Genomic DNA, 16,008 nt, shown 5'->3' with positions numbered 1-16,008 from the left:
CCTCCCATTAATCATTAGCAAGCAGGTGCGATACTGACCAGACTAGGCTACATAGGAAAGGAATCTGGGCGAGATATACCTGCCCTCATCCACTATTCCCACATGATTCTCACAGCCCTTAAATCACAGAGATATGGCACACAAAAAAAAAATGACATAACATTTCCCACATGTTTACTTTACAACAGCACAATTTTGGAACCAAAATTTTTTTTTGTTTGGAAGTTATAAGGGTTAAAAGTTGACCAATGATTTCTCATTTTCACAACACCATTTTATTTTTAGGGACCACATCACATTTGAAGTCACTTTGAGGGGTCTATATGATATAAAATACCCAAAAGGGGCACCATTCTTAAAACTACACCCCTCAAGGTGCTCAAAACCACATTCAAGAAGTTTATTAACCCTTCAGGTGCGTCATAGGAATTTTTTGAATGTTTAAAAAAATGAACATTTAACTTTTTTCACAAAAAATTACTTTAGGTCCAATTTTTTTTATTTTACCAAGGGTAACAGGAGAAATTGGACTGCAAAAGTGGCAGAGCTCGGAAGGGAACGATCGCCGTTTGACTTTTTCAACGAAAAATTGGCTGGAATTGAGATCGGGCGCCATGTCACGCTTGGAAAGCCCCTGATGTGCCTAAGCAGTGGAAACCCCCACAAGTGACCCTATTTTGGAAACTAGACCCCTCAAGGAACTTATCTAGAAGTGTAGTGAGCACTTTGAACCCCCAAGGGCTTCACAGAAGTTTATAACGCCTGGGCGTGAAAATAAAAAAAATCATATTTTTTCCACAAACATGATCTTTTAGTCCCCATTTTTTAATTTTCCCAAGGGTAAAAAGAGAAATTGGACTCCAAAAGTTGTTGTATAATTTGTCTTGAGTACGCGGATACCCCATATGTGGGAGAAAACTACTGTATGGGCACACATCAGGGCTCATAAGGGAAGTAGTGACGTTTTGGAATGCAGACTTTGATGGAATGGTCTGCGGGTGTCATGTCGCATTTGGAGAGCCTCAGATGTGCATAAACTGTGGAAACCCCCACAAGTCACCCCATTTTGGAAACTAGACCCCCCAGGGAACTTATCTAGATGTGTGGTGAGCACTTTGAACCCCCAAATGCTTCACAGAAGTTTATAACGCCCGGGCGTGAAAATAAAAATATATTTTTTCCACAAACATGACCTTTTTTTCCTCATTTCTTTTAGTTTCCCAAGGGTAAAAGGAGAAATTGGACTCCAAAAGTTGTTGTACAATTTGTCCTGAGTATGCTGATACCCCATATGTGGGAGAAAACTACTGTATGGGCACACGTTGGGGCTCGTAAGGGAAGTAGTGACGTTTTGGAATGCAGACTTTGATTGAATGGTCTGTGGGTGTCATGTCGCATTTGTAGAGCCCCTGATGTGCCTAAATTGTGGAAACCCCCCCACAAGTGACCCCATTTTGGAAACTAGACCCCCCCAAGAAACTTATCTGTGTGGTGAACACTTTGAACCCCCAAGTGCTTCACAGAAGTTTATAACGTAGAGCCATAAAAATAAAAATAATTATATTTTTTTCCACAAAAATGATAATTTTACCCCTAATATTTTATTTTTCCAAGGGTAAGAGGAGATATTGGACCTCAAAAGTTATTATGCAATTTGTCCTGAGTAGGCTGATACCCAAAATGTGGGGGTAAACCACTGTTTGGGCGCATGGCAGAGCTTGGAAGGGAAGGAGTACCGTTTGACTTTTTCAATGCAGAATTTGCTGAAATTGAGATCAGTCGCCATGTTGTGTTTGGAGAGCCTCTGATGTGCCAAACAGTGGAAACCCCCCAATTCTAACTCCAATCCTAACCCCAACGCACCCCTAGCCCTAGCCCTAGCCCTAACCCTAACTCTAATGGGAAAATGGAAATCAATACATTTTTTTTATTATATTATTTTTCCCTAACTAAGGGGGTGATAAAGGGGGATTTTATTTACCATTTATGGCGGGTTTTTATGTTTGGCAGCTGCAATACGCTAACAGATGCTTTTTATTGCAAAAATAATTTTTGCATCACCACATTTTGAGAGCTACAATCTTTCCATATTTTGACCCACAGAGTCATGTGAGGTCTTATTTTTTGCATGACGAGTTGACGTTTTTATTGGTACCATTTTAGGGCACGTGACATTTTTTGATTGCTTTTTATTCCGATTTTTGGGATGCAGAATGAACAAAGACCAGCATTTCATGAATTTCTTTTTTGGGGGGGGGGGGCGTTTACACCATTCTGCGTGTGGTAAAATTGATCAAGTGGTTTTATTCTTCGGGTTAGTACGATTACAGCGATACCTCATTTATATCGTTTTTTTATGTTTTGTCGCTTTTATACAATAAAAACAATTTTATATAAAAAATAATTCTTTTTGCATCGCTTTATTCTGCGAGCTATAACTTTTTTGCTGATGACGCTGTGTGGTGGCTCGTTGTTTGCGGGACAAGATAACGTTTTCAGCATTACCATGTTTATTCATATGTGTCTTTGTGATCGCGCGTTATTGCGCTTTTTGTTCGGCGGGAAGATAATAAAGCATTGTTTTTTACCTAGTTTTTTTTTTTTAAAGGGTGCACTACAGAGGTTAACTAGTGGGACAGTTTTATAGGGCGGGTCGTTACGGACACGGCGATAATAAATATATGTATCTTTATTGCTTTTTTTATTTACAAAAAAAGAATTTATTAGGGAATTTTTTTTAACATTTGTTTAGGAATTTTTTTTAAATTATTTTTACATGTGTTTTTTTTTTACTTTATTATTTTGTCCCAGGTGGGGACATCATTGTGAAGTGGCAGATCGCTGATCTGACACTTTGCAGTGCAGTGTCAGATCAGCGATCTGACACAGGCACTGCAGCAGGCTTTCTCAGTGCCTGCTCGCAGCAGGCACTGAGGAAGCCACCTCCCTGCAGGCCCCCGCGGCCATATTTGATCCGGGAGCCTACAGGGAGGGAATCCCTCGGAACAGCGCGATCACATCGCGTTGTTCCAAGGGTCCAGGGAAGCACACAGAGAGCCCCCTCCCTGCCCGTTGCTTCTATAATCCGCCGGTAAACTGCGATCATGTTTGATCGCAGTGCGCCAGGGGTTAATGTGCTAGCGGGGGCGGTCCGTGACTGCCCCTGATACATAGTGCCGGGTGTCAGCTGTGATAATCAGCTGACACCCAGCCGGTGATCAGCGGCGCTCCCCCCCGGGGGCACTGCTGATCGCTTAGACGTACTATCCCGTCCCCGGTCATACGGGCCCGGGTACCGTGGATGGGATAGTACATCTGATGTCAGAAAGGGGTTAAACTGTATGACCAACTAATTAAATCCAGAAGAAAATGTTGAATGTAAATATTTTGAAAGTGTAGTTATTGTACTCCTACATTTATAAACGCTTTGTAGAAAGTACAAAGCCAGGAAATAATTATAAGGAGGGTAAGACAATAATCCTCTTCAGATATCCACTTAATCTTCTACGTCTTCAGGGGGCTGGGGGACTACCTCCACCTGCTTCCCTAGAGCCCGATACGCAGGTGCCTGGGCTGTAAGTGACCCGAGTAGTGCTGGAGCCCCTGACATGTAGAAATGTGAGACAGTCTCCTTTGTTTCACCCACTGCACACCAGCAATGTTGACCTTCAATTTGAAGAATGTGACCTTGGTTCCAGCCGTCAGCTCTTGCAGCTTTTAAAGCAAGTGTTCCATCTCTACTGCCCGCTGGTTGAACTGGATGTGATGACCAGTCCCAAACTCTTCTATGACCCCCATCTCCACTGCCTCTCCACAGGATTCCAACTTTTGGTACCTTGCGGCTAGCAGGCCCGCTAGCATTTCTTTATCACTGGTCCTGGTTCGCTTCCTTCTCTCTAGCGACCAGCCTAGGCCCCGCAATCCGCTCACTAGTAGCTGTATCCTGGCTCTCCTATCTGCTGTCCGCAAAAACTCTAGAGGTGAAGGCTGTGGCCTGGGTTCGGGCCTTGGTGGTTTTGGTAAAGCGGCTGGTTCTGGACCATTGGCTACTGCTTCCTCCTCTGTTGTGCCGGCTTGGCCTGGCTCCGATATTCCTCCACTCACTCCCTCTGGAGTCTCGGGGGTTCTGCCATCTTTGTTGCCTTATCAACCAGTAAGCATGTTGCACTGTGTGGATTGCTAATTCATTCCAGTTTTACATATCACCATAATGTACCCCAGAGCTTGTAGTATATGGACAAATAATTGAATATGTAAACATTTTTAAATGCTATTTTGGCATGTTATATGCCACAAAAATGTACCTCAGAGCACCGAATAATCTATAATTGAGTAATTGAATACAGAAACATTTTTGAATACTTTTTTTGAGGGTTACATACCAACGAAGTGTAACAGAAAGCATGTAATACTCTATGGATGAGTAATTGAATTCAGAAAAAAATTTTGATGCTTTTTTGGAGTGTTATTGCCAAAGAAATGTACTCCAGAGTATGGAATATTAAATGGATGAGTAAGTGAATACAGAAAAAATTTTAAACACTTTTTTGGCGTGTTATATACCAACGAAATGTAACAGAACGTAATAATGTATCAACTCTGTTTTGGGCTGTTATCTAACACCAAAATGTAGCACAGACCATGTAATAGTGTTTGGATGAGTAGTTGAATACAGAAAAATGTTTCAATGCTTTTTTGGAGTGTTAAATAACACAGAAATGGACCATAAAGCACATAATATTCTATAGATCAGGGTTCCCCAACTCCAGTCCTCAAGGCCCACCAACAGGTCATGTTTTCAGGATTTTCTTTGTATTGCACAGGTGAAGCAATTATCACTTGAGTAATACTAAGGAAATCCTGAAAACATGATCTGTTGGTGGGCCTTGAGGACTGGAGTTGGGGAACCCTGCTATAGATGACATTATGGTCTATTTTTTCACCCAAAATATAAAAATGTGGTATCTGCTGCAGCTATATATTTAGCAACAGACTGCAAAGCCCTAATGCCTGACTAGAGACTGTATGACTGTATTCAGCCACTCTCACTGCTCCTGCAACTCTCTCTCCCTCCCTAGACTAAATGCAGATTGCATCTGATACAAACAGCAAAGCACAAAATTAGCCCTTAGAAGGGCTGTTAGTATGGTGGTTCAGCTTCAGCACAAGTATCAACACTACAGGACTCTATTTTGTTATATTGTGCACACAAGAATGGACAAGCACTCTCTCCCTCCAATAACAACTGTCACAGAGCTGTGCAATGATGTCAGTGTGCCAAGTCTGGTGGCATCTGGCCTTTTAAAACCCCTGATGATGTCACAAGGCCAGCCAATCACATTATGACACTACAAAGATGGCTACGGCATTACAGTGATACACAGGCAATCCCCAAAAGATTATTGGCTGTGTAACAGGCACCAAACACTCGGGGCTCGGATTCGAGTTTAAAAACGAGCACTGGCTAATGCTCGCTGAGTAACAAGCACATTCGAGCACCCAGATACTTGAGTGATATCCGAGTATCACCAAGTACATTTGCCCATCCCTAATAAAAACATCAGCTCAGGGCGCAAAAAATAAGCCATTTTGCAGCCTCAGATCCCAAAAAATATAGAATCTATGGGTCTCGGAAAATCGCAAAAAAGCAAAAAATGTTTATTACAAACTTCAGATTTTTTTTTTTACCACTTAAATAAAAAATGAACCTATACAGGTTTGGTATCTGCCTACTCGTAATGGGGAATCATACTGCAGGCCAGTTTTAGCATTGGCAAATATAAAACCTAAAAGATAATTGTGGATTGTGGATTTGCACTTTCTTTGCAATTTCACCTTACATCAAATTTCCCGTTTTCCAGTACATGATATGGTACAATCAATGGTGACATTCAAAAGTACAACTCGTCCCACAAAAAACAATCCTTAATATGGCTGTATTGATGGAAACGTTCAAAAGTTATAGCTCTGGGAAGGAGGGATGAAAAAAATTAAAGCGCAAAAACGGAATATAGCAATATCATGAAGGGGTTAACAGCATGATGTAATTTAAAAAAACAAACAAACAACATAAAAAAGCATGGCAACTGTGGTTTATGCTTGGACTGTGCATGTCAGATATGTGATACTGTTCCGACCATCCTCATCACCTCCCTTGTCACTCATACCACATGTAGCTATAGTTAACAGAAAAACTATATATTTCTTATAAACTGGTTCTTGAAGTGGTTAATGTGAAATGTAAGTGTGAAATTGTGCCTGAAATTGGTCATAATGTAATTGTCATTGAAACCACAAGACAGTCAAAATAACATAATCTTCTACAGTAGGGAAAAAAGTTTTTTGTCAGCCACCAACTGTGCAAGTTCTCCCACTTAAAAAAATGAGAGAGGCCTGTATTTGACGTCATAGGTAGACCACAACTATGAGAGTCAAAATGAGTAAACAAAGTATTTGGTCACCTAAAAACATACAAGATTTCTGGCTCTCTCAGACCTGTAACTTCTTCTTTAAGAGGCTTTTCTGTCCTCCACTCATTACCTGTAGTAATGGCACCTGTTTGAACTTGTTATCAGTATAAAAGACACCTGTCCACAACCTCAACCAGTCACACTCCAAACTCCACTATGGTGAAGACCAAAGAGCTGTCGACTTACACCTGAAACAAAATTGCAGCCCTGCACCAGGCTGGGAATACTGAATCTGCAAATGGCAAGCAGCTTGGTGTGTTTAAATCAACTGTGGGAGCAGTAATAGCAAAATGGAAGACATACAAGACCACTGATAATCTCCCTTGATCTGGGGCTCTACGCAAGATCTCACCCCGTGGGGTCAAAATGATCTCAAGAACGGTGAGCAAAAATCCTAGAACCACACAGGGGGACCTAGTGAATGACCTGCATAGAGCTAAGACCACCTGTCATGATCCAGACTGGGTTTTTCCATTTTCATTTATTTTATTCACTTATATGGCGCCATTAATTCCTCAGCATTTTACAGACATTATCATCACTGTCCCCATAGGGGCTCAGAATCTAAATTCTTTATCAGTATGTATTTCATGTGAGGGAGGAAATTGGAGTACCCAGAGGAAACTCACGCAAACACGAGGAGAACATACAAACTCCTTGCAGATGTTGTCCTTGGTTGGATATAACCCAATTTGAAATCAAGGACAGGCTCAAATTCCATCAGTACCTGCCCAGTAAGAGGGCCAGGTATGGAATTAAACTAAGTTGTGTGAGAGTACCTTAGGGTACACCCACAGGTTTAGAGTTTATAAAAGGAAGGACACCCGGATTGAACCCTCTGAATGCCCCCTGTCCTGGGAGTGAGTGGGAAAATTGTGTGATTTGGTGCACCTACTGCTGGATAAAGGTTATCACCTCTATGTGGATAACTTTTATACCAGCATCCCACTCTTCAAGTCCCTCTCTGCGTGAGGTGCCACAGCATGCGGTACTGTCCGCAAAAATCAGAGAGGCCTCCAAAAACGCTAATTGGACAGATCCTCAGAAAGGGTGACAGCAGAGCCCAATGTAGCGACAACATGCTGGTGGTCAAGTACAAGGACAAGAGGTATGTCTTTTTCTTGACTACCATACATGGCAATGGCAGAACCCTCAGCACTGTACGTGGTATCTCTGCACAGATTTGCAAACCGGACTGTGTACTGGGGTACAACGAAAACATGGGGGACGTTGATCTCACTGATCAAATCCTCCAGCCGTACAGTGCTTTGAGAAAGGCCAAGGTGTGATACAAAAAGCTGGCAGTGCACATCGTACAAATGACCATGCTCAACGCTTTCCTGCTGTCACAATGTGTAGGCCAGACTGCTATGTCATACCTTCAGTTCCAGGAGGTAGTGATCAAGGCCTTAATCTTTGAAAATCAGAAAGGAGTGTGCCCCTGTACTTCCAGAACTGAAGGTGCTTGTATAGTACCTGGTCAGCATTTCCCAGTGGAAGTCCCTCCAAGTGGAAATAAATGAAAGTCGCAAAAGAGGTGCCGAGTGTGTTACAAAAAGGGGAATATGCAAGGACTCCCTTTATCAATGTGACACCTGCCCCAACAAACCTGGCCTGTGTATGAGATATTGCTTTAACCTGTACCCAGGCTTGGACTGGCCCACCGGAGAACCCAAGGATTCTCCGGTGGGCTCAGGCACTGACACCTGCTGGCATACTGGCCAGCAGCTGCCTAGGGCCACCACTGCTCCAGAGACCCCAAGCCAGTGGCTATGGGGCCCCTAAGTCAAGGGGGCCCGCCCTATGCCAGCGTAGCAGCAGCTGGAGACAGGATCCTGTCCCCGCTGCTAAAGCAAAATGAATACTATTTCTCTTTAATAGCGAACAGCATTAGCCATAGGCTGCAGCTAACACTGCCTGCATGTAAAGCCCCACCACTGCACCCCCCCACACACACACACAAAGCACCGCACCACATACACACACACAGGCACACAGACACAGCGCAGCGCATCCTGGCATCCTGCTTCCTGCCCGGCGCTTCCTGTCTAAGACAGCCCAGAGCGCTGACTCAGTCAGAAAGCTGCCAGTGAGGAAGAGGCTTCCTGGGATGTGCTGCTGCTGCGGGGAGGTGAGCTGTGCTGTGTGTCTGTCTGTGTGCCTGCGTGTTTGTATGTGGTGCGGTGCTTTGTGTGTGAGTATGAGGGAGTGATTCGGTGATGTGTGTGTGTGAGAGAGGGGTGGTGGGGAAGGACAATGATATTGGTGGGGGGAGGCAATGATGGAGGTGATGGGCAACGATGGTGGGGGAGGTAATGATGGAGATGATGAGCAATGGAGGTTATGTGATGGTGGGGGGAGGCAATGATGGAGGTGAGAGGCAATGATGGTGGGGGAGGCAATGATGGAGGTGATGGGCATTGATGGTGGTGGGGAAGGCAATAATGGAGGTGATGGGCAATTATGACAGTGGGGGAGGCAATGATGGAGGTGATGGGCAATGATGGTGATGGGGGAGGAGGCAATGATTGAGGTGGTGAAATGGGCAGCGATGGGGGTGGTGGGGGAGAAGGAAATGATGGAGGTGGTGATGAGGACAATGATGGGGGTGGAGAGGGGCTGCATTATACTTTATGAGGGGGCTACATTATATTCTGTGGGGGGACTGAATTATTCTCAGGGGACCACATATTCTGGGGGATTGCAACTTACTATATGAGGGGGCTGTAGTATACTCTATGGGGGGCTGCATTATATTCTGTGGTGGGGCTGCATTATTCTCTCAGGGGACTACAATATATTCTGGGGGGCTACATTTTACTACATGAGGGGACTACAGTATACTCTATGGTGGGGGTGCATTATATTCTGTGATGGCGCTGCATTATTCTCTCAGGGGACTACATTATATTCTGGGGGCTACATCATACTATATGGGGGGCAGCATTATACCCTATGAGGGGGCTACAGTATACTCTTTGGGGGGGCTGCATTATATTCTGTGGTGGGACTGCATTATACTATATTAGGGTGCTACATTATAGTCTATGGTGGGGACTGCATTATACCTTATGAGGGCGTTGCATTATATTTTGTGGGGTGCTGCATTATATTCTATGAGAGGGGGCTACATTATTTTATGAGGGGTGCTACATTATATTCTACGAGGGAGGCTACATTATATTCTGTGAGGGGGCTACATTATATTCTATGAGGGGGCTACCCCTCTATGATTCTACCCCAACCCCTGCTACATAATTAAGACGTGTACTACCTTATATTATACCCTGATATTAGCGCGTTTTACCACACAATTGGTGGTCTTGTATTTATTTCTATGTAGCTAGATAGTGGGCCCCAAGAATGATTTTCTCTGGTGGGCCCAAGGTGCTCCAGTCCGACACTGGCTGTACCACACCTCCATGCATTACTAAATTTCTAACTTGCAAATCTGATGTATGAAAACCTGACGAACAGTACACAACTGATGTATGATAACTTGACAAACACTACACAACTTATGTATGCCACTACATTATAAAATTCACATACCAGGAAACAGAAGATTAGCTCCAAAAAGGGGGCACTTCTTGGGCATTGCCACTGTTTAGGCACATCTACTGTAGATAAGTTCCTTGGGGTGTCTAGTTTGCAAAATGGGGACACTTGTGGGGCATTTCCACTGTTTAGGCACATCAGGGGCTCTGCAAATGCGACATGATGCCCGCTGGCCATTCCATCACAGTCTGCATTACAACCCTATATTCTTTGGTCTACAATACCTAAGGAAAACTTAAATCATTTATAGATAATAAGATTCTGAAGGATAACAATTGGCCTCGAAATGCCCTTGCTCAACCCCAAAACTTTCTCCAGCAACTACACATTAGACGAACACTTTGTCAGTTTAGACAACAATATCCTTCTAAAACTAGCTGGTCCTGGTTGGATATGCTGACTAAATTGCCATCTCCAAGACTAAAAATTATCTCCATCTATATTCCTGTCTTATCACCCCTTCCTCCACACTTAAACCTTCCTTTATTTACTCCTGGGAGTTGGAACTCAATATCAGTTTCTCCAGGAGAACGCATAAAATCCAAACTACATGGCATAAGACACCAGCCAAACTTTACCATATGGGCCTATCAGAAACTAGCGCTTGCTGGAGATGTCATACACATATGGGTCACCACACCCACATCTTTTGGGACTGTTAGGTGCTCAGTGACTTTTGGTCAGATATTAACTGTGAACTTAAAAAATTACTTCTGACATACAAGCTGCAGAAGCTCTTTTGTTGTGCCCATCCAAAAGCTTTAAACCATTGAAACATGGCCTTCTCCCTTTACTAATCAGTGCAGCAAAACACATAACGCTCTGCACTGAGGGGGCAAGTCCACTCCCACTTTCCAGGAATAGATCTCTAAGGTGAATCAAGTTTCCCACCTGGAAGAACTCACCAGCAGGGAAACACGCACCCACGAAATATATTGCAAAACTTGGGTTCCTTGAAAGCAATTACATAGTTATAATTCAAATGTAAAGACATAGCTTATTTACTGTATGTCCGTATTCTCTGTGAGAATAAGCCTCCTTATTGTCACCTTTGCACTATCACTACTTCTGCTCACCACAATTGACCATATGTCTCTGGCCCTCATATGCTTACCCACTGGCGAATTTGTTAGTTTGGCTATATGCTGTAGTATTCAGTTCTGTGTACTACCCCCTTTTTGTTGTTTATAGTTGGTAATTCCCCCCTATGATACCTTGTTTGATAGAGATAACCCAACCTAACCACTGTTTGATCTCCCCTCACCCCTCCCCTATTTTCTTCATTTCCCCATGACCCCCTCACCTTGCTTACCAACCCCCCTTCCCCTATCGTTGGTTCAACTTAATGCTGAATTGTAATAGTTAACTATTTCCTGTTTGTACTATTTTCCCTGATATACGAGTACTTAAATAATGAATTTCAAAAAAGTCTGCATTCCAAAACGTCACTACTTCCCTTCCGATCTCCGACGTGTGCCCAAACAATAGTTTTCTCCCACATATGGGATATCAGCGTACTCAGGACAAATTGGACAAAAACTTTTGGGGTCCAATTTCTCCTGTTACCATTGAGAAAATAAAAAATTTGGGACTAAAAGATTATTTTTGTGGAAAAAATATAATTTTTTACTTTCACAGCCATGCTGTGACGTCCGTCTGCGAGTCTGGGCTGCAGTAAGACAGCACCCCGAGCAAGCCCGATACCCTTTACCCCTATACAGGGATCTTGATTTACAGCAGAGCCCAGGAGGTAGCTGTCTGAATAAGAGCAGCGGACCAGAGCAGGACGGTCGCCAGAAAGTGGTTAAAAAACGGGACCAAAAGCGTAGTCAGTAATCCAAGTTTAAACCAGGCGGGCAGCAGAGGTACAAAAATGGCAGACAGTAGCAGAGTCAAATCCAGGCCAAGGTCAGAGTCATAAACCGGGAGGGAGGCAGAGGTACAAAATAGTTAGGCAGTCGCAGCGTCAAAAACCAGGCCAAGGTCAGTGTCGTAAACCAGGAGGGCGGCAGAGGTACAAAATCATCAGGCAGGAGCAGAGTCAGAAATCCAGGCAAAGGTCAGAATCAAAGATAGCAAATAACAAACTAGCACACTGGGGAAACCAAGACTATATCTGGCGGCCTGCAAGACAGGCCCAAGGTATTTGAAGGATCAGGCTATCCCTCACAGGTTCACAGTCTGATGATGTCATTTGGACCGCCCCCAGGACCAGGCCAGATGGTGATGCACCAACCCTTTCATGACTGACAGAGGAGCGGAGCCTGCGCCCGCCAGATGCCTGCGCAGGAGCCCCTTCTCTGTCACCACCACCCACAGGGAAACCATGGCGCCTCCTAGTGGCCGAGGCAGGAACAGCCGTCCCTGAGTCTGACGGTGACGTGATCGCCCGGCATCTCCCAGTGTTTGAGACCAGAACAGCCGTCCCTGTATCTGACAGCGACGTGACAGTCCGGCACCTCCCAGTGGCCGAGGCAGGAACAGCAGTCCCTGTATCTGACGGCGACGTGACAGTCCGGCGCCTCCCAGTGGCCGAGGCAGGAAAAGCAGTCCCAGTGTCTGATGGCGACGTGACACGTGCGTTATAAACTTTAGTGAAGCACTTGGGGGTTCAAAGTGCCCACCACATATCTAGATAAGTTCCCTGGGGGGGTCTACTTTCCAAAATGGGGTCACTTGTGGGGAGTCTCCACTGTTTAGGCACATCAGATGCTCTCCAAACGCGACATGGCGTCCAATCTCAATTCCAACCAATTTTGGTTTGAAAACGTCAAATGGCACTGCTTCCCTTCCAAGCTCTGCCATTCACCCAAACAGTGGCTCCTCCCACTTATGGGGTATCAGCGTACGCAGGACAAATTGCAAAACAACTTTTTGGGTCCAATTTCTCCTGCTACCCTTGGGAAAATAAAAAATTGGGGACTAAAAGATCATTTTTGTGGATTTTTTAGGGGCTCAAAATGCTCACCACACATCTAGATAAGTTCCTTGGGGTCTAATTTCCAAAATGGGGTCACTTGTGGGGGGCTTTCACTGTTAAGGTACATGAGGGACTCTCCAAACACGACATGGCGTCCAATCTCAATTCCAGCCAATTTTGCATTAAAAAAGTCAAACGGCGCGCCTTCTCTTCTGAGCTCTGCCATGCGCCTAAACAGTGGTTTTTCCCCATATATTGGGTATTGGCATGTTCAGGAGAAATTGCATTATATTTGCGGTTAATTGTTACCCTTGTGAAATTAAAAAAAAGTTAGTCTAAACTTACATTTTAGTGAAAAAAAGTTAAATTTTAATTTTTTAACTTTTCACATTCCATTAATTCCTGTGAAGCACCTGAAGGATTAATAAACTTCTTGAACATGGTTTTGATCTGTTTGAGGGGTGCAATTTTTAGAATGGTGTCACTTTTGTTTTTCTTCTGCCATATAGACCCCTTAAAGTGACTTCAAATGTGAGGTGGTCCCAAAAAAATGGTTTTGTAAATTTTGTTGTAAAAATGAGAAATTGCTGGTCAATTTTTAACCCTTATAACTTGCTAACAAAAAAAAAGTTTCCAAAATTGTGCTGATGTAAAGTAGACATGTGGGAAATGTTATTCATTAACTATTTTGTGTGGCATATTTCTCTGTTTTAAGGGCATAAAAATTAAAATTTTGAAAATTGCAAAATTTTCCAAATTTTTGCCAAATTTCCATTTTTACACAAATAAATGCAAGTTATGTTGAAGAAATTTTACCACTAGCACCAAGCTCTGTTGAAGCATTCCAGAGTTATTACCTCATAAAGGGACAAGTGGTCAGAATTGTAAAAATTGGCCAGGTCATTAATATGCAAACCACCTTCGGGGGGGTAAAGGGGCTAATCGTCAAGGTTTTAATGTTTTGTTTCAAGATGTAACAGAAGTCTGCTGAATGATGCTTCCTAAAATTCACCCAGTGAGTGTTATCATTGGTATCTAGAAAAATATTAGATAAAGTGCAATCAACCACATCAAAACCCGAAAAGGACAAACCCTAAGGGTTAAGTTTTATGCATGTTATAAAGACTTGATTTCTAAAAATCTTGTTATCAAACTGGTAAATTAAAAGCAAATCGACACCTAGATTTACAACTTAGTTGATGCATTTTGCCAGTTGTCACATTGCAAAACTTCCATTACTTACATGTAGTTGTGAAAATGAAGACCACCGAATTCATCATCCAGTTTCTTGCTCGACTCTTAATAAGTTTGATATTAGAATAAGTCCGTAGCCGAATTTGTTTTAGAGGAACTAACACACTAAAAAGGAAACTGAATCTGTACTCAACTATCATGATGCAACCATAGAACTTATGTGCTAATGTGAGCGATAATGTAATGGTATTTGTGTTGTGTGATATAAAGAGAACCTGACAGCTGTTCTATGCTGCCAATCCACGGGCAGCATGTATCAGACACTGGCTGTATGTATGTTTGACTGAAACATTGCAGCATACATTAACTTAGGCATAGAACTGTCAATCGAGGGGCGTGGGAGAGGAGACGCCTCCTTGGATCCGCCTACCTGACTAGTGTCCCGTGCATCTCAGTCCGCAATGGCTATTATAGTATTAAACTATGATTTTCTATGAAATGCCGCAGCGTTTCAGATTCAAACATACCTGGCTGAGATCATACAGCCAGTACCTGATACAGTGCCTCTTGATTGGGCAGCATGTATCATTTGTCAGATTCACTTTAAAAGGAAGCTAACGTCAGAAAATAAGCTATTGTTTAAATCATGTTATTGTGTTAGATGTATTTTTCCAATATTTTTCAAATTTGTTTTTACATATCACAGTCGGAATTAAATTTTTATACCACTAGGGCATTTTTAGGCCTTAAATCCCGTTATTTTAGTTAACAACCCATGTACATAGCCACAATTGTCAGACCCGATATTTTGTTTTCAAGCATCTAATGAACGTATGCAAAGGTTAAGGGGAAAGGAGGAGCAGGGTCAGCTGTGACATCACTAAATGTGATTAGTGTTTTCTCTGTTACTAGATGTGCATAGAGGTTTTCCCTGCTTTTTTAATCCTTCCCAGAATATAAAAAGCCTGCTGCATCTAAAAACGCTCCAGTGGCCCATATGAAAATCCCAGGATTACTATTTTTTTTTAATAAAGGTTCTGAGTCTTAAAAAAAAAAAAAAACATGAAACATCAAAACCTTATATAAATCAATCATTTTCTGATTATAGCTTCTTTTTAACCCCTTCACCCTGAAGCCTGTTTTCACCTTCCTAACCAGTCAAATTTTACAATTCTGACCAGTATCACTTTATGTGGTAATAACTATGGAAGGTTTCAATGGATCATATCAATTCTGAGAGTTTTCTCAAGACATATTGTACTTCATGATAGTGAAAAAAATTGACTGATATGACTTGCATTTATTTGTGAAAATATTGAAAATTTGGCGAAAATGTGGAAAATTTTGCAAATTTCAAACTTTGAATTTTGATGTGCTCTTATCCCATTCATGACCTGCCTTAGACTGGGGTTACACTTGGGGGAAACTCGTCCGAGTCTCGCACCTCGGGCTGATATTCATAGCCTAGGAAGGGGCCATGGATATCGACCCCCCCCCGGCTACAAACACCAGCACACAGTCGCCCTAGAAATGGCACATCTGTAAGATGCACAAATTCCGGCACTTAGCCTCTCTCTTCCAACTGCCTTGTAGTGGTGACATATGGGGTAATAAGGGGTTAATGTCACCTTTCATTGTAAGGTGACATCAAGCCCAGTTAGTAATGGAGAGGCATCAATAAGACGCCTATCCATTACTAATCCTATAGTATGTAAAGGGTTCAAAAAAGACACAGCCAGAAATAAAATAATGAAATAAAACACCACACAGTTTTGCTATTTTATTATATGCCTAATTCCCCGAAGCCATAGATCTGAAAAAAAATAAAACAAACACAAATACTTCCTGTTCCGATGTAGCCCTTAA

General features: G+C 42.8%; 1 protein-coding gene across 1 annotated transcript in view; it reads right to left on the bottom strand.

Annotated features, from left to right (window-relative positions):
• LOC141085568 (immunoglobulin superfamily member 1-like) overlaps positions 1-14,247 on the bottom strand; it is a 77,232-nt gene extending 62,985 nt beyond the window's left edge. The window contains exon 1 of the mRNA XM_073571028.1: positions 14,192-14,247. Coding sequence (XP_073427129.1) covers positions 14,192-14,193 — 2 coding nt within the window. The 5' untranslated portion in view covers positions 14,194-14,247. The remainder of the gene's footprint in view (positions 1-14,191) is intronic.
• Positions 14,248-16,008: the final 1,761 nt, after the last annotated feature.

Source organism: Dendrobates tinctorius, unplaced genomic scaffold (assembly GCF_039654945.1).
Source record: "Dendrobates tinctorius isolate UK_male_01 unplaced genomic scaffold, ASM3965494v1 ptg000028l, whole genome shotgun sequence".
NCBI lineage: Eukaryota > Metazoa > Chordata > Amphibia > Anura > Dendrobatidae > Dendrobates > Dendrobates tinctorius.
Note: the sequence above shows the minus strand (reverse complement) of the source record. Positions and strands in the feature narration are given on the sequence as shown.